Source organism: Notechis scutatus, chromosome 1 (assembly GCF_049901735.1).
Source record: "Notechis scutatus isolate UNSWTSFEM ecotype Mainland chromosome 1, rNotScu1.2, whole genome shotgun sequence".
NCBI classification, from domain to species: domain Eukaryota; kingdom Metazoa; phylum Chordata; class Lepidosauria; order Squamata; family Elapidae; genus Notechis; species Notechis scutatus.
This window is the reverse complement of record NC_142009.1, coordinates 39994389-40006017: the sequence shown is the minus strand read 5'-3', so window position 1 is coordinate 40006017 and position 11629 is coordinate 39994389. Positions and strand designations below refer to the sequence as shown.

At 37.9% G+C, this 11629-nt stretch overlaps 1 protein-coding gene across 5 annotated transcripts in view; it reads right to left on the bottom strand.

Moving 5' to 3' along the window:
- Window positions 1–11629, bottom strand: part of FBXO11 (F-box protein 11) — a 101171-nt gene that overhangs the window by 1369 nt on the left and 88173 nt on the right. For 4 of the 5 annotated variants that reach the window (XM_026684754.2, XM_087961451.1, XM_087961460.1 and 1 more), the window contains exons 12-22: window positions 11217–11434; window positions 10570–10655; window positions 10391–10485; window positions 9294–9416; window positions 9130–9215; window positions 6277–6353; window positions 6044–6187; window positions 5294–5404; window positions 3730–3837; window positions 208–316; window positions 19–117 (exon numbers count right to left, since the gene is read on the bottom strand). In XM_026684754.2, coding sequence (XP_026540539.2) covers window positions 19–117; window positions 208–316; window positions 3730–3837; window positions 5294–5404; window positions 6044–6187; window positions 6277–6353; window positions 9130–9215; window positions 9294–9416; window positions 10391–10485; window positions 10570–10655; window positions 11217–11434 — 1256 coding nt within the window. Of the gene's footprint in view, window positions 1–4; window positions 118–207; window positions 317–3729; window positions 3838–5293; window positions 5405–6043; window positions 6188–6276; window positions 6354–9129; window positions 9216–9293; window positions 9417–10390; window positions 10486–10569; window positions 10656–11216; window positions 11435–11629 lie in introns of all 5 variants that reach the window. The other variant, XM_087961456.1, reaches the window with a different exon arrangement.

The window sequence follows — 11629 nt, the reverse complement described above, 5'->3', positions numbered from 1 at the left end:
AAAGGTTATGCAACATACCTATCATGTCTAATAAATTCAACATCATGTCCTTGATGGCACTTCTTAATACAATTTACACATATAGCATTGCGGTCCGTGGTATTACATGTATGACATCTACAACAAAAAATAAAGGAAAGAAATAATTAGGCTTTCCATGCAAAATCCAAATCTACAGGACAGAAGGACATATGTTTAGTTGCTTACCTGTAGAAATCATGCATCGGATAGCTGGTGTAACTTGATATTTTATATAGACACTGGCCTCTACTAACAGCTTTTTCAATGGCGTCTTGATTGTTCATTATTTTATTATCTATATTAAATGGCAAATTTCACAGTATTAGTTTACCATATTGATGTTTGATTACACAAATAATCTGAATTGGAAACCTTCAACTTCTTAAAACATTCCTTCAAATTTTAATTATAATTTCAAAGGAATTTAGTAATACAAGTCTTCATGCATGCTTTATTTCTTAAATGCAGCAAAGCTATCTAGGAGCACCTCATTCCTTGTCAACAGTTGTCCCATCTGTCTTTGGCTTGTAGAGTCTATTTTTCTGAGGTCCTGAGAGTAATACTGAATATTATGTGGTCCCCAATGTTTGGGAATGGTCAACACTCAAAAACTGAAGCCAACTTCCGGTTTGAAGGGCTTCGGCGACAAAAATCTGCGATTGTGCGCGGTTTCTGTCTGGGCTCGCCGCTGGAGCGCCCCGAGCCAGCTGGTTTCGGGGCTAAGCCACCCGTAGAGGTGGTGAAGAGGGGGGAGACCGCCAGCACGGTCGAGGAGAGCCGCATCTCTCCTCAGCTGGCCATTACTCCCTTTCCCGAAGGCGGTTGCAGCGGTGGTCAGGAATGGCCACCACAAAGAAGAACTTGACCGGAAAAGAATGTGCAGGAGGAAGATAAGAAGTGAAAGTTTTGGCTGACCGGGTTAAATTGTAAAAGCAACAACCAAGATACCCTGGAATTTAAACTTACAAAAAATAACATCGCTCCCAAAGAAGAGTCGGAAGCAGCGAAGGAAAGTGAAAAGGGAAAGGTTTGGCTTTTTTTTCTTCTCTCTCCTTCCCTATACTGACAACTAAGAGACTTAAATAAGAAATCGGAAAAATCCGCTTTGACATCAATAGGCAATTAAGCTGAAAATAAAACAAAATGCCAAAGGGGTAATAAAGATTTCTGGACATTAAAAACTTTCTTTTTCATAAGCAGGAAGAGAGAGAAAAGGGCAGGATCTGGAAGAGGGAGGAGACTGCCTGGAATTAAAAAGAATCTAAAGTAAAACTTCAACAAAACTTCTAAAAGATACATTTTAACTGAAACTTTGCAACTAAATAGTAACCCCAGGAAGAGAAAGTGAAAAAAAAGAGCAAAAAAGAAACAGCTTGCGTGTATTTGGATTATTTGGTGATCTTTGGATTTTTGGTTATTATATTTGAATGACTAAAATCAACTGAGTGGTTGTTTAAAAATTTATATAATGGCACCACTTCTGGATGAATTGAAAATGGAACTTAAAAAGTACAAAGAAGATGCACAAGAAGGGAAGCGTTCTTTTGGCTTCATCTTTCAATTTTTAGAAATGGAGATTTGGAACTATGAGAAACAACAAGACTGCAAAACAAGAAGACTAGGACAAAGAAGAAGCCATCTTTAATGAACAAATATGTGGGGAAGAAAAAGGAAAGGAGGGAAAGAGAATGGAGAATTTAAGACTTAAAAAAACAACCAAAAAGAAAAATAATTTGAAAAATAAGTATAATACTGGAAAGCAACAGAAAAGGGGAATACAGAAGAGAGAAATAGAGGTAGAGAGACAAGGGGGTAAAAAGGGGAGAGAGAAGAAGAGAGGGAAGAAGGAAAGGAAAAGAAGTTACAAAGGACCGGAGCAAGATATAGAGAAACAGGACCTATTTAGAGATAATGGGTGAAAATCTAACTGAAAAAGGGATTCTGTAAAGGTACATAAGATTGTATTGTTATATTAGTAATAAAAATAACTTTAGAAAATTGGAAACAGCGTATGATTAAAATGAGGGATAAAATAGTGTAATTTAGTGAAATGTTTGTGAATAAAATAAGTGAAATAAAATAAATGAGAAAATTGAATTAGGAAGGAACGGGAACATTTTAATTAGTTAATGTTTTATACAATATAAGTGAAGAGGGGGGGGATTAACTATGGAAAGCTTATAATTGTTCCCATAGAAGTATGCTATTTAATTTAAAAGTAATGTTAAAGATGTTAAGACTTTAATGAATATTAATATTAATGATAGAATTGAATTGGAATGGAATGTTGTTTTAATTATATACATTTATATATTTTTTCTTTTTTTAAGAATATAGTGTGTATTTTAAGAATGTACCAAGCAGAATCCGAATGGAAGTTATGTATTATATTGAATGTTACAACTTTAGGGAAAAGATATAAAGGCGTCATACTCCAATCAGTAACTACAGGAGAAATTTTGTTTAATGAGAAAAAATAATAGATAATTGAAACAGGACAGACAAAAAATATAAATACAATGATTTGAACTGAGATGAGACAATTAAAATAAAATTGAGAAAATTAAAAGAGAGGAGAAGCTATGCAGAAAATGTAAAATAGTAATAAGATATGGAATAGAATATAAAAATGAGCATGAACCTGAATTTGTGTCTGTACGAAGAAACCTGCTTTCAAAAAAGATGTTTTATTTGTATTTTTTTTTCTCTTTGTGAAAACTCAAATAAAATTTACAAAAAAAACAAAAACCCTGTCTGAAGCCTAGACCCTTCACAACATGACTGCCTTCAGAGATGTTATTAAGTTCTGAATAATCAGAATGCAATCAACTCCTGCATATCCTCCCCCCCTTTTTTGTAGTATGACTACAAATCAAAGCTGAAGCTGCCTATCCTGTTTATTTTGCAAGAAAGCTTAGGGAGGGCAAACACATTCTTGAACATAAAAATACTAAAAGCTTTTGAGCAGAAGTACCGCCAATTTTTTTTTTAAGTGAAAAAGAGGCCAGGAAGCCTGACAAGTGCCAGGGAAGCAAGAGCAAGGAAATAGATATTATGCCTAAAAAATCAATGCAACCAAACAGATCAACAAAATAACAAAGACAAGAATATAAGAAACCGAGAACCTTTTATGCAAGAAAGAAAAAGCCTACTCCAGAGAAAAGTTCATGCAAATATATAGAACTATAGAAAGACTCCTAAAACTGATGATATATATGAACATTTAATCAGTGAAGCAGAGCCAGACATTCTAGAGAGTGAAATTATTTTATGTTCACAATCCGTAGCAGTCAGGACATGAACTAGCTTTGAAATGGAAGGTTTTTCTTTACATCAAATTACCACAGTACTCATTACAAAAGCTTAGGGTTATATATCTTTTACACCAGTATATTTCTGCTCATTCAACAAACTTCCCTGAAGCAAATGTTCCCATCCTGCCCTTTTGAAATTTTTTAACCCAACCCTCCAAAATAGATTCAAGAGTTTATGGAAAAAGCCTGTTCTACTGTGAGATATCTTCCCTTCAGTGGATGGTTGACTGGGTGGGTTGTGCTTATAATGGAGAAAATGTTGATACTTGTTCCAAATGTTAAGATGTTTCCTTATTTTTAAACAGCCATGCTTATGAAAATAGATAATTGTTTACTGTGCAAAAGTAAAATATTCTAAGTTTTGTTATTCTACAAATAAGCATAATTTACATACCTTTCATTGTCACATTGACCCCAGAGGCTAAAAATAAACCTCCAAACCGATTATTGAAAATCTGATTGCCTTCTAAAGTTGCAGTTGCATGATTTGTTATTTCAATACCTTAGGTTAAAAAGAAAAAAATAATTTTAATAAACACAAAACCTGTATTTTACTAGTTAAGTAATCCCCACATGGCTTAAAAATAATGCCAACTAGGAAAAAGAACTCATTAGATGCACTCATTCTGAAGCTGATTGCAACTTTCAGAATCCAAGTATCAACATTTTGTAATATTTATTAATTATTGGAGCATTTCTTTAGGAAGCATGGTTAGGTTCAATCCTATGAATACAAAAGGAATGGGGCAGGGCAAGAACTGAGTTTTGGGATTATATAACAGGCTTCATTTGATCTTTCAAATGAAATTTTCCTAAAAATAGCAACCCAATGCATGAGTTACTGTGCATTTATTTTTATTCAACATATAACACTGCTGTAGGGGACTGGAGACTGGGCTTGGCTAGTCAAGTAAAGAGAAGGACCAGGGGAGACATGATAGCAATCTTCCAATATTTGAGGGGCTGCCACAGAGAGGAAGGAGTCAAGCTATTTTCTAAAGCACCTGTAGGCCAGACAAGGAATAATGGTTGGAAACTGAACAAGGAGAGATTCAACTTGGAAATAAGGAGAAACTTTCTGACAGTGAGAACAATCAACCAATGGAACACCTTGCCCTCGGAAGTTGTGGGAGCGCCATCACTTGAAACTTTCAAGATGAGATTGGACTGCCATTTGTCAGAAATAGTATAGGGTCTCCTGCTTGGGCGGAGGGTTGGACTAATGACCTACAAGGTCCCTTCCAACTCTGATTATCTGTTATCTGTACATAAATAACTTTTTAAAAGTTAACTCTGTCAGTAGTATTGAAGTTCTTACTTGGGAATTCTACATGTTTATTATGTGTGGCCTTCTATACTCTTTGAGATGCTCCAATATTATGTGGAAGTTTATTCTTAAAGAGTAATGATATATCATATGCCAAGATATTCAACAAAAGCAAAGTAAATCTCAGTAATTATGGCTATTCTTTGAACATTCAACAAAGGACATATTCATCCAGGGGAGTAAATATGACTGGGGACATGTCAGGTAACTACATTTCATGAAAAATTACAGATCTTTTGATTTCAATATAAAGCAATTCAGCTGCTATTCACAATGGCAATGTTGGTTTAGGATGGTGCCAGAAGAAACTACTTTTTTTCCCTAACAAATTAACATAGTTACTACTAACATTTGGGAGAAAATAATTGCAAATGTCATGAAGAATGCAAAGCTGTTTGAAACATGGTGCTCTGGTATGACACTTTCTAAAAGAAAAAAGGAGGAAAACCACAACGGAACTTTGATATAATAGCACAATTATTGTTTTTGAAATGTATTAAAATGTCAGCATGTGTCCCCCAGGATAAATCTTCAATACTGGCAAGCTCGATTATTCAATACTAGCTCGATTATTAAGCTACTTAAATCTGCCATTCTTCTGAGCTAAAATCAATACAAATCAAACACAAACCTGCCGCAAATCCATCAAATATTCTATTTTTCCGTAATACCGGATGACTATTTGTGCTGATAAGAACTCCAGCTTGTGCATTCCTGAAGATATCATTTTCTTCAAGAAGCCCTAATATCAAAACAAGAACACTAATTTCAGTCTGAAACCTTCTTAAAAAGGGGGGGGGGCACACACATCTCCTATAATATATTAGTACAAATTTCCTTTTAATGTTAATAATAAGTATTTTATGTTGAAAGCTAGTATCATTTAATTAAAAAAAATCCTTAAACCAGAGACCTACATCTGCTAATGTTGCATACTGTTTTCTTCAATTTCATTACCATACAAAAAAAAAGGGCTACAATAACGCTATTAGAATTTTGAATATTGTACACCAAACTATTTTGGATGGCTCAAGAGAGCTGCAGTTCCATTTTTACAGTAAGTGAAAAAAAGTTAAGTTTCTTAGCCAATCAAAACAATCAAATTTGGAGTTATTTTTAAATTGGTGGTTGCTTGGCCAAACCAGTAGAACCACAAATATTTGAACGTATTTCTCTGGTGTAAGTAAGAAATGTACTGTCATTTAAGGGTAGGAAAGAACATATATCATCCATCTAATTACAAAGAATAGTTTAAAGGCAAATTGAAGGTGAAGATTCTGATCACATTCTAGATCTGGAATTCTATTTTATTTTTAACAGTACCAGACTATTAGAAAATATAATGAAAGTATAAATATAGTAAAAATGAGAAGACACCAACCTCTGCCTCCATTAAATATGCAGATTCCCCCATCTCTGCCATCATGGATTTTGTTTCTTCTTAATGTAGGATTACTATCTGTTTTAATCCATACTCCAGCCATTGCATTGTCAAAAATTTCATTGTCTTCTATAAAACCAAGCCCTTTATATGATAAAAGCAAAATTTAAGACCTCGGCAATGTGGAAAATTTTTGCATTTTTTAAAATTACGCTAAGTAAAGTTGAACTTACCCGAATTATAAACAAGAATTCCACCATTCTGGCCTCCCCAAATCTTGTTTCGCCTAATTTTGGGGTTACTTCCAGTTCTGTGCATAAGCGAACATGTTACTCAAAATGTACTTATAATTTATTACTGATAACATAAAATTCACTTGTAAGTGGAAGGGCACTGCTAGCAATGTTAACATTTTAGTTAAAATATGACTGATGAGTTTAGATCAGAACTGGAATGTTAACGTCGTTAATCACATCATCCTGGTACACATAAAAATAATTTATTTGCATTTATCTCAATGCCAAATCTTGCATATTCTGAGATTGGTCTCTGAAGGAAATCTATTCAGCAAGACAGGGAAATTATTTATTTAGGGCAAACAGCATATGCATACATACTACTCACTCCATAGCATTATTTAACATATTTAAACTTGATTTGTGGATATTGCTTTCTTTTTCTTGCACTTTTTCTATTCTATCTTTAAATGATTTTATGTCACAGAGAACAGGGTAATTTTCAGCCCTTGCTTCATTCCTTTCTCCAATGGCCTGTTTCCAAATCACTGCCAAGAGCTGTGGGGAACTAGCTAACTTGGTGAAGGATTGTTGGGGGGGGATATCCTCCCTTTAATAGGGTCTATGACAATTCGCTGCAGTCAACATACCACAACCAACTTGCTGTGGCCAATTTGCCACAGGACAACCTGCTGTGGGACAAGAGTTAAACTCAAATGGTGGAATAGAAACAATAAAGAAAGGATGCAAAATGAAATGTGAAAGACAAAAATTAAAATATTTTTAAAATTATTTTAAATAATTGTTAAATTGTCCTGCGATGAGTTGTCCCGCAGTGAATTGGCCTGTTGTGAGTTGGCCGCAGCAAGTTGGCCGTGGCAAGTTGGCCATGGCAAGTTGTCCCATTCTGCTTCCAATAATCCTGCTACAGCTAATTTTAACTACATGGTAACAAACAGCCATTGAACAAATTGACTCGTTTGGGCAAGACATTGGGACCAGAGCACAGGCAGTAGGCTAGGTTGAAGCTATGTAATTGACTGACAGCAGGTTTATCCTCTGTGTGGTTAATAGTGGATATCATGGCACCACACAGTAAATCAATTCCTCCTCATGTAAATATTATTAGCCAAGCTAATCTCATTTAGTAAAGTAAGCAAAGGGGATTCTTCTAGATAAAAGAATCTTATTTTGAAGTAAAAACTAAAAAGAAAATGAAAGCATTGAAGAACATAATCACATCCTCTTGGCTCAGCTTTGAATACCTATCATCTGACTAAAGCAGAATTCCTAAATAATGTGATCAATTTCACTATTTTAATAGGAGTTAGATATGACTAGATTGAATTTGTTTTATCTGAGCCCCCCATGTTATGTTTTTGCTTCCAAAAATATGGTTTGTTTTCCCAGTGGTAATAAAATCTTATAACTATAGCATTCCCCCCTTCCCCTGGCTACATTTAAGGATTTTTCACTTTCAGTGAAGTTCATCACTGTATGAAATGTATCTCTGACAGACCCCGAAGGGGCCACCAGAAGAGGCTGCCCGAGGCAGTGATAGCGCCCACCCAGCCGCGGACAGGGAGGCGAGGCGACGGCAGCGCTGCTTCCCTGGCTGGCAGGTCCGGTGGAGAGAGCCCGAAGCCACCTGTCCTTTCCACCCCTCACCCAGCCCATCCCCATCCCCACGCATCTCCAAACGCGCCAGCAGCTCCAAACGCTGCAGCGGCACGGGCATCGGGCAGAGGCGCTCACTCAGCAGGGCTCAGCTCGGAGGATGCAGCGCGGGCCATCGCCTTAATTCCCTGTCCACGGATGGGTGGGTGCTATCACTGTCTCGGGCAGCCTCTCCTGGTGGCCCCTTTGGGGTCGGGCTGGAGGCACTTGGGAAGCCAAGCTCGGGTTGGCCTGGCTCTTTCGCTTGGCAGGCGGGCGCGCACCCTTGGCTCACTTTCCCGGCTCTGCCCAGCCTGCCCGGCTCCGGCACGGCCTTGGCGGGATGAGTGGAGGGCCTGGGGAGGCGCTCGCTGCCTTGGCCAGAATTCCGCCGCCAGGCAGGAGGGCCCACCTGTCAGCTGTGCTGGGTGCCTCAGGCGAAGCTCTTCGTGCTCTGCCTGGCGCTAGGCAGGGATGGCGGCTGGGCGCTTCTCCCGGGGTGGGCCGATCCTGCGCTGCAGCCCCGGGAGATTCGCCTCCCCACGTGGGGTTGGGCTGCCCTCTCGGGCAGGGGAGGCTTTGTTGTACCGGTAGTAGGGCGTTGTTTTTAAAAGAATGGGCTTTGCCTTCGAACGATGCCCGGGCAGGTAGCGAGAGGAGCGCCTGAAGCCAAGTGTCTCCGCCGGGCTCCAGTTGAAGGGAGGAGCCCTGGCTGGCCGTGCGTGGCTACGCCAAATGCCGCGTGGCTGCGCCAAACACTGCAGCGTTGCTCCAAGTGCCGTGGCAGCACGGGGAGAAGGGAAAGCAACTGTGGCAGAAGGTCTCCTGATATGAAGTGCCCCACCAACGCCGAGGTCAACGCAGGCAGCACCATATCCGGGTGTGCAACAAAAGTACTTCCTAATGGCGAGCCCCCTGCCATTCCCCATGTTTTAATATAGGCCTTAATTTGGGGGGAGGGGCTTAATTTCATTTCATGCCTATAAAACATGCTGGGACTTCCTATTGGGGGAAGTTAGATTATCATTTGAAATATCACTCTCATTAAACAGAAGAAGAAAGCAATTAGACATGAAAACACACAAAGACAGACACAATCCCATGTGTGGATCATTTTAAAGGAAAAGGAAGTCACTGAATAAAAACAATATATACTAAGCCTCTTTTAAGGAAGTAAATAAAAGTATAATTTACCTGATTTGAACTCCTGAGTACATATGGTTATAGATATCATTGTCTTCTAATACTCCATGCCCATTGTCATAGAAATAGACACCAACCTAAAGCATAAACAGAAAAATAGTAAAAAAAAAATGAAACTAGTGTTGCTGTAACTCACACAATAGTAAGCAACATACCTGTTTACCACTATGTATTCTATTTCTTCTTAAAACTGGAGTGCTTCCTGTTGTAACCCAGACTCCAGCCAAGGTATTACTGTAAACTTCATTTTCTTCAATCACACCTTGGCCTTTTTCATGCTGAAACAAAACAAAAGTATGCAAATCAAGTGCAACCTGCAATCAATTTGGTCAATTCCTTCGAAGAGTTCCCCCCACCCCGTTTCGGGTTACAAGCAAGTGGGGGAGGGGGTTGTTTATCTACAAAGTGAAAAATGTGTTTTGTTCAAACCTTAAGCAAACATTTGGAGATCAAGATAGGTCATGGTCTAACCTAACCAAAACCAAGCATTTTGGGTGCCAGCATTTGGCTGAAACAAAAATCCAGCGAAGTTCTGTGTGGCAGATAAAGTAAGTTTGGTGCACCTCATCTCTCATTCCACCACTCCCTTTGTGTGTCCTATGTGCCAGGCAACCTACTGATCTTCATAGCCCTCTTTTCTTTTAACTTTCTTCTTAGCTGCCACACTGACCCATCTTTCCCGAGTTTGTCAGAGCCTTCCTCTGTTTCATCTCACCTTAGTGTTGCTGCTTCCTTTCTTATTTTCCACACTAAACCACCACTGCTTACATTAAAACATATTTTGGTCTGATGGTCACCATCACACAAAACTACATGCTCTCACACATGAAATATTTTTCCTATTCCTCCAACCAACCAACTCTCTGAGAATAGCACTCACTCTGCTGTCTCAACTGTTCAGAGTCACTGGAAGTCGAGTACATAAAAAACAGATAGATAGATAGGTAGATCAGGGGTAGGGGGTGTTTAATGAACATTGTTTTGCATTACTGCTTCCTGAATATGATGTTTTCCATCTACTGTTATATCAAAGTACAGCTCACTTTGTCAGCAGTTCAAGATGTGTATACGGATTGGAGCAAAGGAGGAGCACATATTGACAGTAAACTCACCCCTCCTTTTCATGCATTTTAGAACTCCTATAGTTCCATGTGTTCATATTCATCCTATGTTTTTCAATTATCTACACAATTAATATTGAAAATAGAGCTAAATAATGAATCTTCAATGTTTATTCCAAAACTATGCTTACCACATATATACCACCATGTTGGCCATCGTGAATCTTATTGTGCCGAACAATAGGACAGCTGTTAGTCCGAATTTGTATTCCTGCTAATGCATTCCCTGTTGGAATAAGAAAAGCGTAAGAAAATGTGGCTTATAAAGTCACAAAGAATATTAAATGCAACTGAGCAAATATTTGTTTACCATAAATGTCATTTCCTTCAATAAGACCTCTTCCATCACCAAATATGTAGACTCCACCTTGGTTTCCATTAAAAATTGCATTGCCCCTAAAGGTTTAAAACCAGAAAATAATATTGTCAGTTATCATCTTTTTAACTGCGTCAAATTAATTCCAAATGCTTCCACCTGATCTCTCCCTCCCCTGCCTCTCCCCAAGTTATCTCCAAACTTCTAGTTCAAACCATCTTTCTGCTTTTTGCAGTCTGCTGCTTAGGGAAATAAGGGACAGGGAGGGGACAGAGAAAGCAAGAGAACAGGATATCATTGAAGAAAAAAAGTCAAACATTTTTAGCCCTAGTTTGCTTTAGTTCTGTATATCACACATTCCTCAATAACTTACATAATACAACATAGTCTTCTACACAGTAAAATATTACCCGTCTCTCATTTAAACTTACTTTTCAAATGTTATAATTGCAGATATAATGTGCTCTTAATCTGGAGAGCTTAAGATTGTTTATACAAGGTTTCACATCCAGAACGTCTGGTTCCTACTTCAAATACTAATTTAGAAAGTAGATGATTCCCAAATGACTAAAATAATCTACAGAAAATATTTTGCAATACTTCCTAGGGTAAATATCTGTAAGTTAAAATAAAGATAGTACCTTATGGTTGGATCGCTATTTGAAGTAATCCATACACCAGCAAAATTGTTTGCATAGATTTTATTTTCTATAAATTGTCCTCTTCCTTTTTCATGGACATAGATTCCTCCAGTTTGCCCATGGTGGATTTCACAACGAACTACAGTAGGATTTGCATATGCTTTCACTTCAAAACCAGCTATTCTATTTCTATGTATGTTGCAACTTTCAAAATAACCCTAAACATAAGACCAGGGGAGAAGAAGAGGAAGGGGAGAGAGAATGTTGGGAGGCAAGGAGAAACAATAGGAAGAAATTATCTTCTGACTACCTACTTAATTGTAGGTTGTAATGAAACATGTCAGTACACAAGAATATGTAATACTATTAAAATTATTTATTTATGGTGCTTTTTAGTCCCTGCAGTTTTCTAG